The sequence below is a fragment of the Chiloscyllium plagiosum genome, unplaced genomic scaffold, assembly GCF_037043375.1.
Source record: "Chiloscyllium plagiosum isolate Xiang-an unplaced genomic scaffold, Cpla_swu_hap1 HiC_scaffold_28, whole genome shotgun sequence".
Taxonomy (NCBI): domain Eukaryota; kingdom Metazoa; phylum Chordata; class Chondrichthyes; order Orectolobiformes; family Hemiscylliidae; genus Chiloscyllium; species Chiloscyllium plagiosum.
The window spans coordinates 25,288,237-25,309,490 of NW_028270166.1; the positions used below are offsets into that span (position 1 = coordinate 25,288,237).

Below are 21,254 nucleotides of genomic sequence, written 5' to 3' on the forward strand. Positions count from 1 at the left end.
TTCTCCTTTAAAGCAAATAAATTTAAGGAAACATATTCAGATGTTAGTATCATAAAGGGCTTTGATACAGAGAGTTGATGACCAAATGAGTCAAGAATTGCACAGCACGTTGTAAAGATTTATATTGCACTGCCAGAAAGGATGCTGGAAAAAGATTTCATAATAACTGTCAAAGAAAGAAATGTATAAATATATTTATAAATACAAAAGCCTGAAGGGGGAACAAAGTTGCAGCTTAATAAGAACAGAAAGTGGGACTATTTGGATAACCAGTGTTGTCACAGTACAAAGAGCCAAAGGGCCTCCCCTCCTGTCCTGCATCATTCCCTGATTCAACATTCTAACTACACACAGCTGTATAAAGCAATTCTAGACAATATTATCTGGAGGTAAACATCTGTTTGCATTGAAATCAAGGTTCTATTGGTGATGGGTAAAATGGATTGGCAAAAGAATTCCTGGGCTTAAGTAAAACCAAAACAACCAAAAGGTGTTCTAACCAAATACAAAATCCCACAGAAATTTTATATGCAAGCAGCTTCTATATGTAAAAATTATTGTAACATTGGCATACTGTAAGATTTTTAAAAAATCAAACACTGCTGAGAAATTTTTTAAAACAGTGGCTGCTAACTAGGTCATCGGTTGGCAATGGAGTAGTAAGCCCTTGATAGGCATGATCAATTCCCCACATGGCAAGCTATAAACCATGGAAACAAGTATGGAGGAGCATGGAACAAGAACTCATACATTTTTCAAAAAAAGGAGGGGAAAGTAATTATTCAAGGTCATTCCTACACATTTTATAACAGTGACTCATTGAAAGGTAGACTTCTGCTAAAGTTAGCATGAACGCTGCCTAGAGGCAAATCAGTGAAGGATGTAAAATATTTTCCATATTTCATACCTAAATAATACAACCTACAAAGTATGCGGGGTTATCAAACCCACTTTCTTCTTTCCTTTTCAGGGATCTGGTGGTCAATTCAACCTCCTGCTAAATCAACATTGTTGTAAACCTGCATTGATTCAATTTGAGACTACATTGGCCACTTAGTTGCGCAGCACCACAGAAGACTAAACTAAGACTTCTACAAAACAATTACTCATAACAAGATTTAACAGTCAAAAATGACCTTCACAATTTTTAATCTAACTCTTGGAAAAAGGAAGTGCTTCGGAGGTAAAGTGCAATCAAGAGACCGTTTTATTATCTGTGTCCATTTACATTTTAAAAAGTACAAATTTGCTTATACGATGTCTGCAAAGCTTTCCATATTATCTGGGTAAAGTACTGTTTTTGCAATAAGAAACAAGTCTAACTCCTTACTGTTAATGATCAGTAAATACAAAAATAAAAAGTTAGCCACCAGACTACACACATCAAATTTAATTTGCTTTGAAAATGAAGGCACAATGAATTACCTGCTAAAGACCAGTTTGTGAACAGTGTTTTGTGTTTGCAGTGCCATTACCAAAAGACAATCAGGTAATGGATCTGATAAAAATGGTATGCAGTATTTTAATAAATGGAACAATTTTGCTTAACTGGAAAAGGAAATCTTAAGCTTGTGACAACAAGCCAATAGAGTAGTTATAATACTTTGGCTTCCATCTACCCTTTTAGTTATTAAATTTCATTGAAGTTAAATTCACATAATTTTAATGTATGCTTATTAGTTATCAGCATTAACATAGAACTAAATGCCCTTTTCTTGGTAAACACATAATCTGGTCCATTGACCTCATATTGTAAAAGCTGTAGGCCTGTTGTATAATTATTATCACTGACCCAGTGCATCCCATCATCCAGCCAAAATATTTGACTGAATCTGTAGGCTAATAGAACAGTAAATCTGGAGTCAGCCAGAAGCAAAATCATTACATACTTTGTTGGTCTCCCCAGCCGAAATAGCTCCAGTTGCCTGTGGGGTAGCAAAGGATAGCAAAGAATTAAAAGAAACTACATTGTAATGACGGAACTAAACAATAATTAAAGCAAGCAAACTAGAAGTTCCTCTGAATATTTACTCAGCACTAAAAAGAAAAACACTTTTAAAAATCCAGAATGCTTTTAACTCTGTAAGGGGGTTGTTTTGTCATATGCTGTTAATGTGCTTTGAATGTCTCGTTAAAATTGAAATACTAAGTGACATGATATACACATAATTGCAACTGCAGCTTGCATTTGACTTATGGGAAGCTACCAAAGCAACTTTATCCCAATAATTATACACTTGAAGCACAGAAAAGGGAGAAAGGATAATTGATGCAGAAGCAGAAATGTGCTGCTAAAGACCGAACTTTAAATAGCACCACAAATCTTCTATGCAGGCACAGTACTTTGAAATTACTTTTGCTAATATATTAAAGATCGTACAGCACAGGTTTAATGTTAACAGAAACACAAGAATAGCAAGTGTTAAACAAATGAATTTTGATGCAAGAAAAAAAAGTATCATTAATGGAGGAATTTCCCAGATTTTGTCCAATGCTTAAATTGCATAACAACTGAGATGGGTACAGGTGGAAGAGAAGAGATTACCAGTGGATTGATTGCACAAACAACCTGCATAATGTGGACATAGTTTCAACCAAATGGACTAGTTGCCCTTTTCCTGTCCTGTTTCTTCATGTCATTATGTGCAAATATTTGTTCACTTTTACCTATAGTTGCAGTACTTCCTACTTCATAGTGGCATTTAGTACACCAATAGCAAACAGCAGCTTACAACATGCATTCTAAGATATTCCAAGTTTGAACTAAAGCAGTATACGCCAGGGTAAAACACAAAAATATTGGTGAGGACTAGCAAGTTCAGATGTCAACAAAGAGGAAGAAAAGCTTGTCTAATATTTCAGCTTCAGGCCGCTCTCAGATGCCAAGTTCCAGGATTGAGGTCATTCATTGTGTATACAAAAGAATCCTGATTTCTGAATATCAATGCTATATTTGTGCAGCAGATTCTTACATGAAACTGCAGTTCATACTGGAGTGTATAATGCCTACATATTCTACTGAAGCCAATAATCACAACTGGGGATGTCATAACTAATAGCAGAGGGATTTCAAGCTTTGAGATAAGGGAGTTTGGATTCACAAGCTTTAATAATCTCAATACAACACAAGAGTGCATTCCCATATAGAGAACATGCTGAGTAAATGTCCAGCAGCAGGGCCGTGGCAAGGGAAGAACCATCTTAGAGCAACTCTACATAATGTGTATACCACCTTACCCACTCAAATTACTTACCTGCAGCACTAAAACAGTCAGGACCAGGCAGCCACCATAGTACAAGATGTGCCACCAATAACTGCATCTTATGACTGAGAAGATACAAATAATTATCCCATCCCAGGGATATTCACAAGTTTGTCAAGTCATTTATTTCTCTTTATAGCAGACCATTAGATTAGGGGTAAAAGAACAAAATCTGTGCATACAGTTATCAAGAAAACACTGAAGTGTGCATTGGATTTGGGCATATTGCAGACAGATATTTTGTACCAGACACTTATTTCTGTATCTTCCAATACAAGTATGATGGTTGTGGTGAGTCAAAGTGTCACATGTGTTCAGTGCATCAAATCTTTGGAAAATTGATACAGTCACAGCTGAGAACTTTCTTTTTTAGATCTGGATTGTCAAAGATACTGTCCACATTGTCTATATTGACCAATCTATGCCTCTCCAACCACCTCTCTCTAGTTATGGACCCAGTCATCAACTTACAAGTGAATGAAAGTGAAGAGGTCTGCTAGATCCAGCTCCTCCAATCATAGACCATTCTTCTCCAACATTTACTGCTGATATTGCTTACTATTAAGCAATAACTGGAAAGAACATTGTGAACGATTGAATGCTATCAGTGCAAAAGTGAGTGGCTACATTTTGAGAGCGAGAGATAAAGAAAGAGAGGGGGTGCTTGTGACAGTGTGCATGCATGAGAACGAGAATGAGTAAGAATGACAGCGACAATGACCAAGTGTAAGCAAGAGCACAAACATGAAAGCAGGAGAAAGAGCACAGGTGTGAGTAAACAGAAGCAAGAAAGCGAAAGTGAGCACGTGTAAGTACAAGCATGTATGAGAGCAAGAGCATGATTTTAAAGAGTCCTAAGGCCAATATGAACAAGTGCTATAAAATTGGTGGACAGAATGGCAAGGAAGGTTGCCATTTAGGTGGATACAACAGATCTTCCAACAAGATGACAGATCATTGCTTATGTGCATGCTGGAATTGTGTGCCGGGATCATGCAGACATTCTGACACAGCTGATTCTGAGAGAATTCCTCAGTAGTTGAAACTTTTGATGGCAATTACCCAACATCTAGAACCCCCTAAAAGATTCCCAACTCTGAGTTGGAGTTGCAGGAATCTGACTAATTTATCAGGGCAGCACAGTGGCTCAGTGGTTAGCACTGCTGCCTCACAGCACCAGGGACCTGGGTTCGATTCCAGCCTCGGGCAACTGCCTGTGCAGTTTGCACATTCTCCCCATGTCTGCGTGGGTTTCCTCCCACAGTCCAAAGATGTGCAGGTTAGGTAGATTGGCCATGCTAAATTGCCCATAGTGTTAGGTGCATTAGTCAGAGGGAAATGGGTCTGGGTGGGTTACTCTTCAGAGCGTCGGTGTGGACTGGTTGGGCCTGTTTCCACACTGTAGGGAATCTAATCTAATTATCTCAATTGGCAAGAAAGCTAAAAGAATTGAAACCTACTCTGACAACTCACCACTAACCGCCCCAACCTCCTTCTTCTAGGAAGGACACCCAATGACCCCCATTGCCTAGCCCATTAATGCTCCCACAAACATCCAAAACTTCTTCCCTATCCTTTCTCAATTTAACTCAACTCCCAAATCTGATTAACACGACCCATCCTGCAGTCCACAATCTACCCAGGCCATCGCCCACTTATTTAACTTCCTGTTTCCACTTACATGGCATCCTCACTCTGACAACTACTGTAAAATGAGTGGGGAATGCAAAAAAAAATCTTAGAACCTTAAAACAATGAAATATAGCAACAACTGCCAGAAAAGAAGATGTGGTGTCATCACCAACTATGTGGATTGCTGAATTTGATTGTTTCAGCTGAAAAAATCTCAATGCAAGTAGCCACCTGTCTGATCTGGTCTGGAAATAGACTGTGTGACACCGATGCAGAAGTAGGCCATTCGGATCATCAAGTCAGTTCTGCCATTCACTGAGATCATGGCTCATCTGGTAATCCTGAACTTCGTGTTGCTTCCCTTTGCCTATGACACTTGACTCCCTAAATGGTTAGAAATCAGTCTCAGTTTCTAACATACTTAAAATCCCAGTCTTTACAGCCCTGTGCAGTAAACAAATTCCACAGAGTTACTACGCTCAGAAGAACTCCTGCTGATCTGTGTCTTAACTGAGTGACATATTTTTCCGAGATTATGCTCTCTGATCCTAGACTCTCCCATAAAGGAATACAACCTCCTTGCATCTACACTATCAAGTCTCCTAAGGATCTTGGACACTCCAATCAGATTTCTCATTCTCCTAAATGCCAATGATTATAAGCTTGGTCTACTCAACTTCTCCTCATAAGAAAATCCCTCCATACCTGCAATAAATCCAGTGAACCTTCTCTGGTGTGCCTCCAATGTCAGTATATCTTTCCTTAGATATGAGAACCAAAACTGTTAACAATATTCCACAGGTGGTCTGATCAGTATTTTGTATAGTTTTAGCAAGAACTTCCTGTTTTTATTGCTCCATTCCCTTTGCAATAATGGGCAACTTCAATTTGTATTTCCTACTGCCTGCTGAACTTGGACACTTAGCTTTTTGTGATTAATGGACTAGGACTCGGAAAACCCTCTGTGCTGCAGATTTCTGCAGTCTTTCCCTATTTAAATTATATTCAGCTCGTCTTTTCTTCCTGTCAAAGTGCAAAACTTCATATTTTGTTCTCTGTTTTGTCATGTTTTTGCCACTCACCTGAACTGTCTATATCTCACTTTAGACTCCTTGTTTCATCCTGATTTCTTACCTTCCCATCAATTTTTGTGCCATCTGCACACTTGGTAATAGTACATTTGTTTTTGTCATTGCCATTCCGGAAAACTTCCCTTCATCATCAACTCCCTGTCTTCTATTAGTTAGCCAATCCTCTATCCATGCTAATATACTACACTCAACATTATGGGCTCTCATCTTAAGTAGCTTTGTGTGTGTGTAATCTTATTAAATGCCTTTTGGAAATCTAAACATAGTACATCTGCTAGTTTTCCTTTATCTATACTGATTCATTGGGGAATTCCAAGCCAGATCAAAAGATTTGGATAGATCTTAGAATCAAATAGTTTTTAAAGTTTGTATAGATGATTACCTCATGTTTTGTCATTGCTGGAGGGTAGATGCACCTGTTTCTGTTCATTTGCATCAGTCCATTCCATGTTTTACACAACATGGCTAATCATTTTGCTAGAGTGGTTCCTATTCAAAAGTTTTGATCAAATGCTTGGATTTTACAGAATGTCATATTAATATAATATAGTAGTCCCTGTGCAAAGATGATCAAGGATCAATTTATAGTTGTAGATCAATTTTAAACGTTTTTATTGTGTCATACAAATCTACAAAAGATAAGTGGTTACAGGTTAATGACGGAGTCTCCTGGTAAGTTACATTCAAGACTACATTCCCTCGGGACTAAAACATGTATAGTTATTAATGTGTGCTTGATTAAATAAAATCTAAAAATTTACTTCATTGATTTGATATTAAGTCTAGTCAAGAAAATAGCATTTCCTTTTTTTACAATAAAAAATGCTGCATGGATGACAGAATTTTTTTAAAAATCTTTTAGTTTTTATCTTCAATAAAGAATATGTCCCTTGTATTATTACTATTTACTTGCATCTCAGGCAGAGCTTGGAACAGGTTTTTAAAAAGCTCTCAAAAACATATTTGTCTCATGTGTTTTTGACTTGGGGGAATCACAATGTTTTAGGCGCAGCTAGGATAATAAAGTTCTCAAAATGCAAAACAATTCCAGTGTATATCACAAGCATATTAGGCTGATTGCATGCAGTTGTCTTGGTTAATTGCTAGTTTTAAAAAAAAACCTAGTCATGCAATTGGAGTGATATTTTACTTTTAAGTTTAATGACACATCTGATGGTTTCCAAGGCATCCCAAAATAAGAACAAGTCAATTCAGGGATAACTAAATTTCATTAAAGTACCACAATAAATATTGGGTTCTCATGCAGCCACAGTATATATGTTGGTGATTAAGTTTCTGGTTAATGGCTAACCTATGGGACATTGCTAGTGGCATATTTAGTGATGGTAATGCTGTTGAATGCCAGGAAACTTATTAAAACTGTTCTTTGAGGTGGCAACATCAGTCAAATGCTACCTTGATGTCGATGGCGATCATTCTGATCTCACCATCAAAATTCAACTCTTTGTCCATGTTTGGACCAAGGCTGTAGCTATGTCTAAAGCCAAGTGTTTCCTGGTGGAACCCCAATAGACAACATTTAACAAATGATTAGCACTTAAATGCTACTTGCTAACACTGTTAAAGGTACCTTTCATTAATATACTGGTTATTAAGAGTAGGCTGATGGGGCAGTAATTGGTCAACTCAAACTTTGTTTTGTGCTTTTGTGGGCATGTCACACTGGGCCAAATTTCCAATTTGCTGAATAGATGTCAGTGTTAAAACTATTAGAACAGCTGGCAGGAGATGCACCTAGTTTTGAAGTACAAATATTCAGCACTAGTCAGGACTTATTCCCTCTGCTATATCCGATGTACTCAGCCAGTTCTTGATATTACGTGGAACGGCTTGAGCTGGCTGAAGATTGGAATTGTGATAGTGACTATTTCAGAAGAAAGGCAAGATCACTTCACACATTCAGTAATGCTGGCTGATTACAGTTGCAAATAATTTAGCCTCATCTTTTCTATCAATGTGCTGTGATCCCCCATCATTTAGGATGCAGAAGTCAGCTCCTTCTCCTGTTTAAGTCCCCACCCTCACATGGATGTGGGAGGCTTGCAGAGCTTTGACTAGATCTATTGATTGTGTGATTATTTACCTACACCCATAGTATGCTCCATCCATTGGTTAGCATCCTTGTAGTTCTGTGTTCTAGTCTTACCAGGTTAGTACTTTATTTCTAAGTATATCTGATGTTGCTTCAGGCATGATGTCCTGGCTTAATAGTAATGGTAGACTGACGGATATGCCAGGGCATGAGGTTATGGATTGTAGTGGAATTTCAGTTCTGCTGCAGCTGATGGTCCAAAGCACTTACATAGATGTGCAACTTTAAACTGATCTATTCTAAATATATAGAATTTTGGACATTTGCGGTGCTACACATCTGGAGTGTGATGATGAGACTTTATTACTACAAGAACTCTGCAGCAATCACTCCTAAAAATATGGTCACAGACAGTTGCATCTGTGACAAGTAGGTGGGAAAGGATAATGTCAGGTAGACTTTTCCTCATGCAGGTTTTCACACTATTTACAAGCTCAATCTGCAGGTATGTCCTCAGGACTCATCATTGTGCTGCTCCTGAGACACTCTGGTCACAGACATTGAAGCCCTAACCAAGCGTCCATTTTGTGCTCTTGCTAACTGTGGTGCTTCCTTCCAAGTCCAACCAAGAGGATCACCATCAGATATCGTTGTAATAGAATGCTTATTATTTTGTATTATTGTATGATCTTTTTCAAGTACAAAACAAATTCTGTGAATTCAGTCTTATGGCTGTTCTGTGCATTCATCTTGCTTTGAATTAAATAAAGCAGCTAAATGATTTGTAACTAGCCTTATCACATTAAGTGTTTATTTACTACAATCTGAAGAGTTTGACCAGGTACAAGTATAACAGGAACAAATTCTGGGTCAAGTCACAAGGAGATAGTAAAATTGGACTCCCATATAAACAGATAAAAAGCAGTCAGTTTGGAAAGGTGTTCTAGGCAAAAGCGAGTACTGCAGATACTGGAGATTAGAGTCAAGAGTGTGGTGCTGGAAAAGCACAGCAGGTTAGGCAGCATCCAAGGAGGAGGAAAATCGACGTTTCAGGTAAAAGCCGTTCATCAGGAATGGAAAGGTATTCTGCCTGTTTATGTAAACTGCTGTTGTACTTGAGAAGGTATTTATAAATATTAAGTTAAAAAGTTGTAATCTACATCGCTTTCATATCTTGATCTGTTTGCAGTTGTTGTCATTTGTCTTGTAATATGATCCACTAAATCCAATGATGTGGACTCCAATTTTAAATAATAACTAAACATCAGCAGATGAATAAACAATTTAAAACCTATAAAGTAAAAAGATGTGGCCTACACAACAGTGAATCCAAAAGAGAAAAATAATGCATCTATTAAATCAAGTTAGTACTAGATACTAGATACTAACTAGATACTAGTACTAGATAACTTCAAATTTGACTTTATTCCATTATATAAACCTCATCTTTCACAATCAGCACCATGTGACAACCCTAGCACAGTTTTATTACTAACATCCAAATACTATGAGCATAGTTCTACTAATTATCTACACTTCCTTCATATTTGATTAGATTAGATTTTCTACAGTGTGGAAACAGGCCCTTTGGCCCAACAAGTCCAAACCAAACCTCCAAAGGGTAACCCACCCAGACCCATTTCCCTCTGACTAATGCACTTAACACTATGGGCAATTTGGCCACTGTGGGAGGAAACCAGAGCACCCGGAGGAAACCCACACAGACACAAGGAGAACGTGCAAACTCCACACAGATAGTTGCCTGCAGCTGGAATCGAACCTGGGACCCTGGTGCTGTGAGGCAGCAGTGCTAACCACTGAGCCACCGTGCCACCCATAACTTGTTGTTCAAGGTACTCTAAAAACACAACCTTGACTCAAACTGCTCCAATATACATACTGCTTTTCAGAAGCATTAGGAACAGGACCAGGTTGCAGACATTTGGTGACAATAAACAGCTCTACCTCAACACCACTTCTATCAAATCATCAAATTCCCCCATGTTAACAGAATATCAGATCTTGGATATAGCACATCATTGCAGATCATTGGGAAGACAAAGTTCACTGCCCTTTGGCCCTCACCATGAACTCCAGTTCATTACCTCTGACTATTAGCCTGCTTAATTACTCTTCCATTTATGATTTTGGCTACATTCTGGATCCTAAGCTCAGTTTTAAAAGTCACATCTCTTCCCTCAACAAAAATACTTACTTCCACCACTGCAACACTACCTGTTTTCCCTCCCATATCTCCGTTCTTCTGCTGAAATTCTTGCAGGTGTATCATCATCTCCAAAATGAATCATATCATTATTCTTCTTGCTTAACATTGTCAATCTATTAAATATTAGCTTGTGCAAGCTTTTTCCCTTACTGTTCTATGTTACCAAGTAGTCCCCATTATCCTTCCTTAGCTAATTCACACTGGCTTCCATTCACCCAGCACATGATATTTAAAATCTCCATCTGTAAATCTTTTGACCTTGGTCAACCAGATCTTTCAAGTCCTACACTCTGGAGTTTTGTCCCTCCATCTCTCTGCTGTCCCTTCACCAGATAATTTTTAAAAATGTATTAACTCTTCAATATACCCCTTGTAGTTTTGCGTGTTTCTGGCTCTATATCCATTTTCTTACACCTACTTGTAAAGCAGTTCTTTACATTAAAAGATGCAATTGTACAAATACAATCATTGGTATTCTAGTCAAAATGTGATATTTCTGATAAACACTTCATTTTCCTTCCTGTCCCATCTAAATATCAGATTTGTCTTTTACAAATAAGGCAGAAAGTTGCAACACAAAGGGATTGGGGGTACTTGTGCACAAAACATAAAGCTAGCATGCAGGTGTGACAGATAATCAGGAAAGTTAATGGAATGTTAGCCCTTATTTCAAGTGAATTGAAGTATAAGAGTAGGAACTCTTAGTGCAACTGTACAAGGTGCTGGTGAGATTACATCTGGAGTACTATGAGCAGTTTTGATCCCCCTTTTTAAAGAAAGATATAATTTCATTGAAGACAGTTTATAAAAGGTTCATTAGGTGGATCCTCAGTATGTAGGAATTATCAAGAGCAAAGTCTAAGCAGATTGGGACTCTGCTCACTTTTCCAAACTCCATTGAGAAGTGACCTCATTGAAACATTTAGTATTCTTAATCGGCTCAGCAGGGTAAATACTGAGAGGATGGTTCCCTCATGAGAGAATCTAGGACCAGAGGGCATAGTCTCAGAATAAAGGACTGTATATTTAAGACTAAGACAAGGAATTTCTTCTCTCAAAGGGATGAGTGTCTTTGGAGCTTCATGCAACAGTGCACTGTTGGGGCAGAGTCCTTGTGTATATTTAAGGCTTGGATAGATAGGTTCTTGATTTCAGCTGGAATGCCCTGTTAGAACCAGCACAGACTAATTAATACTCCTAAACATTAATTTGATGATGCCAATTAAAGTGTTATCCTGCAAGTGATTCCTTGTCACAGAGCTATTAACTGGAAAGATTTTGGAGAACTGCATTTAGAACTCAATTCTGAAGTTATAAATGGTTAAATCTCTTCTTGAAAGACATTCATTAATGTATTTATATCAATAAGACCATAAGAAATAGGAACAGGAGTAGGCTATTCCACCCCTAAGTTTGCTCCTCTATTTCAGTAGGATCTTGGCTGATTTGACATTTCTCACATTCACTTTTCTGCCTATTCCTTGTATCCCTTGATTCATGTACTGATTCAGAATGGGTTCTGAAGAAGGGTCACTGGATCCAAAACTTTAACTCTGCTTTATCTCCACCAGGCCTACTGAGATTTTCCAACAATTTCTGATTTGTTCTTGTTTTTGTCACAGCATGACACACAATTGCACTGTAAATTATCACAGAATCCCAAAATTTGTGGGCGACACGGTGGCACAGTGGTTAGCAATACTGCCTCACAGCGCCAGAGACCTGGTTCAATTCCTGCCTCAGGCGACTCTCTGCGTGGAGTTTGCACATTCTCCCCGTGTCTGTGTGGGTTTCCTCCGGGTGCTCCGGTTTCCTCCCACAATCCAAAAACGTGCAGGTTAGGTGAATTGGCCATGCTAAATTGCCCGTCGTGTTAGGTGAAGGGGTAAATATAGGGGAATGGGTCTGGGTGGGTTGCGCTTCGGTGGGTCGGTGTGGACTTGTTGGGCCAAAGGGCCTGTTTCCACACTGTAAGTAATCTAAGATAAGTGTTACGGTGTAAAAAGCAGTCAGTCATTCAACCTATTCTGTCTGCATCAGCTCATTAAATGAGCATCATTACCTTCTTTTTCCCAACATATCAGAATGTAGCCATTGTACTACTAGAGTTTTATAGGGTCCTTTAAAGTATTAGTATCATGTATGATTGCTTACGTGTCTACATATTAATCAGAATATCTTTACAAATGGAGTACACTTGCTAATAGTGAATCAGGCTATTCAGATCCCAAGTTACTTGGGCACTAGATCATTATATGTGTTATATCAATGGTAAGATAAGAAATTATTTATTAAATTAAATAATAAATCACAAACTGGCACTGTTCAATCACTGTAAAACCAGTGGTCCTAACAGTCAATTATAGTGGTGTCAATTAGTTCTCAAGTAATTCAATGGCCTTAGAATAAATAAACAACTTATTCATAATTATTTTGATTATTAATTAGTACAGAGTAATTAAAAGTCCTATATTAATTAGTTATTGTATTACACGCATACATACATCAATCATAACGAAACAACACATTTTGATTTTAATGAAGTAGAGTGCAGAATTCTCTTAGCTAAAATTATTCAGATTTTTTCTGTAAATGAATAACTAGACTTTCAGATAACTTTGATATTCAGATATACTTACAACATTGCGAACCTGGAACAGGTAAAGGTCTCTCCTCTTCTTGGAAAACAAACTAATTTTAAAGAAGATTGTATAATCAAACCTCAATATTACACATACATCAACTTAATAGCAGTAAAGCATTGAACACTTGAAGGTCTTTCATAACATGCCACATTCTGTAATGGCTCAGGGCATTCAGCATAAAATGGCCATCAGCCATACATAGCCCACATTTTGTGGTAATCGACTAGGCAACATTACAGTCAACAGTGACTGGTATTCATCTTGCTGACAGCTGGCCAAAAAAATTGCAGGCCTTTGAGGAGAAATTTGCTCCAATTACATATCCAGTTGGTTGTGGGGCCCTCAGTTGTGATGAGAGAACAGGACAAGGTTTTTCAACCCAAGAGATTGATGCATTGTCACTGTGATTCACAGAATCATAAACATGAAGCATAAAGTACGAAATATGAATTAGAGTCAATCATGCACAAAACAAATTAAATTTTGGGAAATACAGAAAACAGACTTTTTAAAATAAAAAGCATGAAGTAACTTCTGAAGAATCAAGTGCTCACAAATGTGAAATTATATTTCCAAAGTCAGCTAGGTTGTTTGGCAGTAATTAGCTCAGTTAAAAATTTACTTACTCCTGCAAGCACTAGCCCTACTTTGTTGGATATTTGGTAGAAAACTCAAGGAAAAGTACTCCAGCATCATGCATTGAATTTATTTCAATGTTCAACCTATCAAGGGGGATCTGTTATAGCACAGACTGTGAAGGAGTAACTGCACTTATGTACTGCTGGACAATTTAGTCTATTACAGCAGTAAACACTGATTGGCAATAGGAATAATGGTGTGGTAATGTCTCGTAACAGAATGACATAACAGTTCAATCCAAAGGAGGAACATTTTTTCTTGAACCTTCAAAGTCATGTCAAGAATGTAATGTCAAGGATTAGGGTTGCCAAAGTGATAAAATATTGTTTGTTCTTGAAATATAAAATATTTTTTAAAATTCTGCCATACAGTTTTAAAAGTCCAAATTGGAGAACACTATCCAAACCAAAAACTTAAACTTGATCACCTGTACACTGATTATGAATCTGCCTGTCATGCTGGGTATGTGTTTAAAGAAACATCTAAATTTCTAATATTCCAAACTTTGCCCAATTTATTTGCACAGAGGAGTTCTATAGCATGAGTTTCAAGTGAATAATAATACATATAGCGATCATATCTGTAATTTCAACTGCACTATGTTTAACACTTACATCATCATGATCCCTCATTGCATTCAGTTGTTCCAATTTTTTGGCCCAGTAACGTGCCTCCTCTTCAGGGATATCTGCAATGGCAAGTACAAACTTTCAAGTATATTTGAAGAAATTGTTCTTTGTAAATCTCTATAATAATTCAAAATAATTCAACAAAGTTAAATACTGCTATTAGCTATTGAAATGCAATGTAAAAAGTGGATTAAAATTCAACTCTTATTAAAATCTGATAATTAAACCAAATATAGTCAAATCATATCATGACAACTCAATAATTTCATTGTAGTCAGTACAGAGTTTTAAGCTCAATGCTGGCTATGAAGAAAACATTTTGTTTTTTCCCCATGAACTTATGGTAATATGTTCAATTCTTCATTTGACTATTTTATCCATCAGTATTACAGAAGTGCTTGGGTGGTTCTCCAAAACGGTTGCAATTCTTTGAGATGCATTTCATTTTTTTTTTGTTACCTAAATTTTGTACGAAGTTCAGAGGTTTTGTATGGATTACAAATGCTATTTTATATAAATCATGAACTTGTTTTTAAATTGTAAAATTATTAGTAGAAACAAGCCCAGTTCAAGCTTGGCATTCAAGTTCTGCTAATTTTTCCATCAATTTTTTTCAAACACAATGTAGCAAAGTGCCAGCTAGGGCTGCTACTGGAATTTGACAGAGTAGACCAAGAGTTGGCACAAAATGCTCAGATAAAACACTGTAATGTTGGACTTGGAACTGAGACAATGGATGTGTGTAGAGGTTTTGTTTCAAAGATGTTATATAAGATGGGGTGTGCAGAAATGACACGAGGAGAGTCTATGGCATAATGATAATGTCACTGAACTGGTAATCCAGAGGCCCAAGCTAATGTTCTGGGGATAGGGGTTCAAACCCCAGCATGGTAGCTAGTAGAATTTAAATCTGATTAATAAACCTCAACTTTAAAAAAAAGTCATGTAATTATTATTATAAAATTTTGTTTGCTCTTGTCCCCAGGGAAGATCTTTTGCCATCCTTCTTTAATTTGAAGAGGTTTCTTAAAAGTCATCTAAAATCGCCTGACTAGCCACACAGTTGTATCAAACCACTACAAAATCTAAAAAGAATGAATGCACCATCTGACATCAACCTAGATACCAGCAGCCATTGTGCCAAAATTGGGAGAGCTGTTCCACAGACCAGTTAAGCCTATCTTCGTCATATTCAATGTATCATATTTAACCGACCATGGCCACGACCCCACCACCACCACCAGCCCAGTACATCCTATCCACTGGCAGAACAGAACCACCAGATGTGACAGCACTGAGAGATACAATTGGAAATGGGTTGCCCTGGGTGTTCTCAAATATCAACTCTTGAAATCTCTTGACATCAGGTCAAGTATCAATAAGGAACCTCCTGATTAGTACTACATATCATGCCCACCTCAGTTCATGAACCATACTGCATGTTGAGTACCATTTTGAAGCAGCATTTAGGGTGCCAAGGGCACAGAATGTACTCTGGGTGATGGACTTTAATGTCAATTATCAAAATTATCAAAGCTCAATAGCACCACTACTCTAAGCTGGCTGAGAAATAAAGGATATGTTGATGAGACTAGGACTGTAACACGTGCTGAAGGAACTAAGACAGAAAAACCTACTTAACTTATACCTAACCTAACTATGGAAGATGTACTTGTCTAGTACATTATTGGTCAAACAGCATATGCTCCTTGTGGAAATGAAATGCTGTATTTGTGTTGCGTGGCATTACCACCATACTAAACAGGACAGTTTTGAACATTTCGAGTGACTCAAAACTGAGCCTTGAGGCACTGTGGACTATCAGCTGCAATGGAATTGTATTCAACCACAATCTGTAATCTTATAGCCTGGCATATCCCCCTCCTTGATCATCACTATCAAGCCAGGGCATCAACTGGTTTGGAAGAGCATTTCAAGAGCAGAACTAGACATTTACAAATGAGGGGTCAACCTGGTAAAGCTACATCACAGGACCTCTTGCATGCCAAAAGGCAAAAGCAGTGAGAGGTAGGCAGCGCCAAGTAGATCACAACCAATAAGTCAGATGTAAGTTCTACCATCCTGTTACATACATTAGCAAATGATGGAGGACAATTAAAGAACTATCAGGGGAATGAAGTTTCACAAATATCCCCATTCCTAATGATGGTGGAACTCTGCACATCAGTGCATGAGTCAAGGCTGAAGCACTTTTATCACTTTTCAGATGAAATTGCTAATACTATATGGATCATACACTGAACAAACAGCTGAAGACACTGGATACTGCAAAGGCTATGAACTTTGACAACGTTCTAACAATAGTACTGAACACTTGATCTCCAGAACTGGCCTAGATCCTATCAACTGTTCCAGAACAGCTATAACACTAGCATCCATCCAGCAAGATGGACAATTGTCAAGGTTTCACCCATCCACAAAAAGCTCGGTTAATTAACAGCATATCAGTGTATTCTTGATCAACAGCAAAGTAATTCGGGCGAGGGTGGGGAAAAATAAATAGTGCTATCAGGTGACATTTGTTCAAATATAACCTGCTCATTTATGTTCAGCTTAGATTTCACCAAGGCCTCTCTGTCTGCACAAAAACAAAAATCGGGCTCCAAAGTTAGTTTCAATAATAAGTGTAATGTCAACAGATAATTACATCTGGGTGATAAATCTTGTTTGAAACCCAATTATCACTTCTCTTCCACACCACATACCCATTTTCCCCACAATCTCCCACCACCAACCAACTACAAAGGTGGTGTTGTCAGCTTCAAAATGGTTCTAAATTTACTGTTTTTTCACATACATTTACCATGTTTGATCTTCAAATTAGTCTCCAAAAGTTTTTTTTGATGAGCAGTTAATGAAATAAGGTTTCTTTTTATACCTCTTTAAATTCACTTACTTATGGTTAGTAAATGATCAAGAATTGCAAATGACAATTAAGCCAACCAAATTAAATGGAGAACAATCGTGTCTTCCTGTATTTGCTATTCTGTGGAGTGCCTGTAATGTCCAAACCACATCCCTGATTTGCAGTGTAGTTGAAATGAGAAAATTGGTCAGTCATCTTTATTGTAAAACGTGCTCCATGTGCAAATTGCATTACAAGAATGTTATTCCATTGCGAAAAGTGGTGTTTCAGTTTGAACGCTGACCAATTGACTTCCCCACCCTCTACCACCCGCCAACCCATAAAAGTATAGATGTCCAGGTTGGATTATTGACTGAACAGCTGTAATGCATTAGTCCCAAACAACAGCTATATTTCACAATGACAATATTTACTTGATTTTTCTCCCCCTCAATGAGCTGAAAAGATTGAGTATTTATGTATAATGTAGAAAATTTTGCAACTACATAAAAAAGTATCGATGATAAATTCTGTCCATAATAATCAGTACCTTCAGTGAAGTTTAATTATGATTATGTATGCATTATACTCATCAGCAGAACTTAATGTAGTGAAAGTGATTTTGTTGACCAATAGCAATCATCCTTGCTCTACTTTTGTTCTAAAAATGTAATTCTGAACTGTTCAGTTCTTAACAGTTGTTAAAACATTGCAGTCTGGTGCTTTCATGACATTCCGACGTAAATAAACTCTTTAAGTAATTAACTTTACAAGCTCAGAAAAAAGTTTGGAAAAAAATATTATGCAATAAAAGCAACCTGTGAGGGTAGTATTAATCTTACAGATAACTGATACCATGTGACGCAATGGATCTCTATTTACAAAAGTAAACATGAGGACTCTGCTTCAACTTGTAAAATAACATTCATAACTGAGCAAGGTAACAGAAATAGTAATATTTTTCAACACATTATTAAAAATTAACTAATTCCTATACACCTGGACAGAAATGCCCAAAACTATGACTTTTCTCACAGTTCTAACAGTAGCCATTTCTTCTCCCTTCCACTTAAACAGTCCACTTCCAACAGAATTCAGATATTTTTCCACTTCTGATGAAAGGTTCACTACATGCCATTGGTGGATCAGTGGTTAGCATAGCTACCTCACAGCACCAGGGACCCAGTTCAGTTCCATCGTTGGGCAACTGTCTGTGTGGAGCTTGCACATTCTCCCTGTGTCTGTGTAAGTTTCCTCTCACAGTCTATAAATGTGCAGGTAAGGTGGATTGGACATGCTAAATTGCCTATATGTGCAGGCTAGGTGGATTAGCTGTGGGAAATGCAGGGTTTTTGAATGAGGGAAGATGAGTCTGGGTGGGATGCTGTTCAGAGGGTTGGTGTCAACTCAATGGGCAGAATGGCCTGCTTCCATTGTGGGGATCGTATGATTCTACTTGTAACATTACTGTTCTTCCCTCCATACATACTGTTCTGACTGCTCGCAGCATTTTCTGTATGGATTTCAGATTGCCAGCATCCACAGTGTTTTGTTTTTGCATTAACTTTCTTTAATTATTGGCAAAACACAATCCTCCCCAGAGTATACATACTAGCTAGATTAATAAATAATGAATGTCAACCCAAAACAGAAACTCAGAACTAAAGGACTTTGGAAACATACCAAATACTTTCTAAAGACCAGTGCCAATGAACAGGTTCCACAGTATATATTTTCCACCCATCCAGAACGCCAATTCTTTTGGTGTCAGTCTGTCTGCCTGCATTTATGTTTCTGTAGGGGGCAAGAGCTTTAACGAGTAGAGGTATATGTCAATAGTTCATAGTTGTTTACTTGAGGTTAGAATCTATTTATTTGTCATAAATATAGCTCTCGTTAAACACAGAAATTTGGCTCATGTTTTCTGTGAAGCTGAGTTAATCGGACATGTAAATTGTGGAACTTGCATACTTTGACAAAATTAACTTATGTGACAACTCCAGGAAAGTCAAGCCTTAATTTCAAGTGTGCTACCCCAGTGAGGTGTAACACCACCAACTAATATTCTGTATCCTCAGGATTACATTTTCATCTTTAATCGTAATCAAACATAGCATAATGCATTGGTTTTAAATTTTATCAATCATAGGTACCAAGGCAGAGCAATTATGGCCATGGAAATATTTTCCCATAGAAGGAACTTATATAGATACAAGGTTGTAGAAGAAACAAACAAATGCAAAGTAGCAGTGAAAGAAATAATTTGATTCATTCAATAAAGTTATTAAATACTTTGAACAGACAGTAAAAGGATGAACGTCATAGTGAGAACAACCATTAGGTTTCACAATTTCAAACAATATGTACTCCAGATAACAAAAGTAGTTTGCAGAATTTTTATTATTGCTTTAATACATAAACACCACCCTTTGTAGTCATGTGAACACCAATAATTAGAAGTGGACCCTAATAAAACTGGGAAAAAAAAATAATCCAAAGCTCAGTCAAAACCTACCAAGTGGTAACTCAAATCGAGTATCCAACAAAATCCTGTGAAATGTTGGGTCTTTTGTTCCACAGATTTCATTATCTGTCATTATAACCTCTGAGTCAAGAGTCAGCCATTCACCAGGTCCCTCCTTCAAATAGAAAGAGCAAAGAAAGTGATTGAAAAAGAGAAAGATGAACAAACACAGAAAAGGAAGCTATAGTTTAGTTTTGAATGAATCCAACATACAGTATTGAAGTTACAGAGTGTACTGAGGAAGAAAAGATGTGCCTCTTTTATTGGCTATAGATAGTTGAGTCAGTAAATTATATTGTTTATAAGCAAGACCACTGATACAACTAACAAAAATACAAACAGCTAAGTGTGCATTCAACCTTTCCAAAAATTGCAGAGCCAATGAAAGAATGTTCAACCTAAATCACAAATATCAGATCATCATCTATGTAAACTCTTTATCATTAACTCATTATCATTAATTTATCAAAAAATGTAATTGCTCACTTTTTAAAAAAAAATGGTCTATACACAAAGGAGTTATATGAATCCCGTAAGCAGTTCAAAAAGAATGATTAATAGGAAGAGAGTGAGCAATAAGAAAAGACAAGAGTAACTTGGACACCATCAGATGATGATAACTGACAAGGGGCATAATACAGATCTCCATGTTAGTACATGAATTGAAAAGATAAACTCAGAAACTACATTAAATCAAGTGGTGACATTAAGATAATTCAAAGTAGTGAAAGACAAAGCCAATAAATTTCAAGTGGTTCTGCACAAAAGTAGTGTTTAATAAAATAAATAAATACCCAATTATTATAACAGGAAGCAAAGAACACGGATTAATCTGAATAAAGTAAACAGCTAGAGACTAGACTGGGGAAAGAATATAGCCACAAAGAGTAAGGATGCTTCTTCCAATCCCATATTTCACACCTCCCCAGTCCACTCTCAGCAACACCCTCAAAAATAAATTAAGACTCCAGTAACCTACCTAACCACAAAGATTAGGGCAGCAGGTACATGGCAATACAACAACTTTAATTTATTACTACCCTGACTTGGAAAAATGTCACTGTTTGTCTATCACCACTGGGTCAAAACCCTCAAATTCCCTAAGGCATGATTGAATTGTCTTCACCATACAAAGTTTAATGGTTTAAGAATGTAGATCACGAATACCTTCACCAGGCGAAGGAATTACAAGCATGTTGTCGTTTAAATCATAAATAAAAAGGACACCAAAAGGCTAATCACTACATTGTGTCCACATCATGAAGAGCTATCCAGCTTCAACCCAACTTCCAATGCTACAAGCCGCAGAATATAAGGAAAACCTTACCATGATTAATCATGAACAAAATAAATTACAAACTCAATAAGCATTAATAATGAATGGTCTCATTCACAAGCGATAGAATTGCTTATACATTACTGTACCAAAATTATGTTTATAATTTACATTTAATTTCTGTGAAAATTAAACTTCTTAAAGAATTAAGCTGCTGCTATCATGTTAACATTTAAACAAGAATTCCCCCTATTTGGTAATAATATATGCTGACAGCAAAACAATACTCCATTACTTCTGTCATGCAATTATTTTAAGAATTAACCAATAAACTTATAAAATAGCAGAGAAAGTTTCAGCAACAGCAGAATTCAGCACAATATTTTAAAATTTTCAATACTATTTAGAC

General features: G+C 37.1%; 1 protein-coding gene across 9 annotated transcripts in view; it reads right to left on the reverse strand.

The window, feature by feature from the left end:
* The window catches only part of LOC122565310 (protein unc-13 homolog A), a 431,554-nt gene that overhangs the window by 254,742 nt on the left and 155,558 nt on the right, over positions 1-21,254 (reverse strand). For 5 of the 9 annotated variants that reach the window (XM_087976053.1, XM_087976051.1, XM_043721148.2 and 2 more), the window contains 4 exons: positions 19,561-19,684; positions 14,165-14,238; positions 12,906-12,957; positions 1,890-1,925 (listed from right to left, as the gene is read on the reverse strand). In XM_087976053.1, coding sequence (XP_087832179.1) covers positions 1,890-1,925; positions 12,906-12,957; positions 14,165-14,238; positions 19,561-19,684 — 286 coding nt within the window. Of the gene's footprint in view, positions 1-1,889; positions 1,926-3,254; positions 3,329-12,905; positions 12,958-14,164; positions 14,239-19,560; positions 19,685-21,254 lie in introns of those variants that run through there. The other 4 variants (XM_087976052.1, XM_087976055.1, XM_087976050.1 and 1 more) reach the window with 2 other exon arrangements.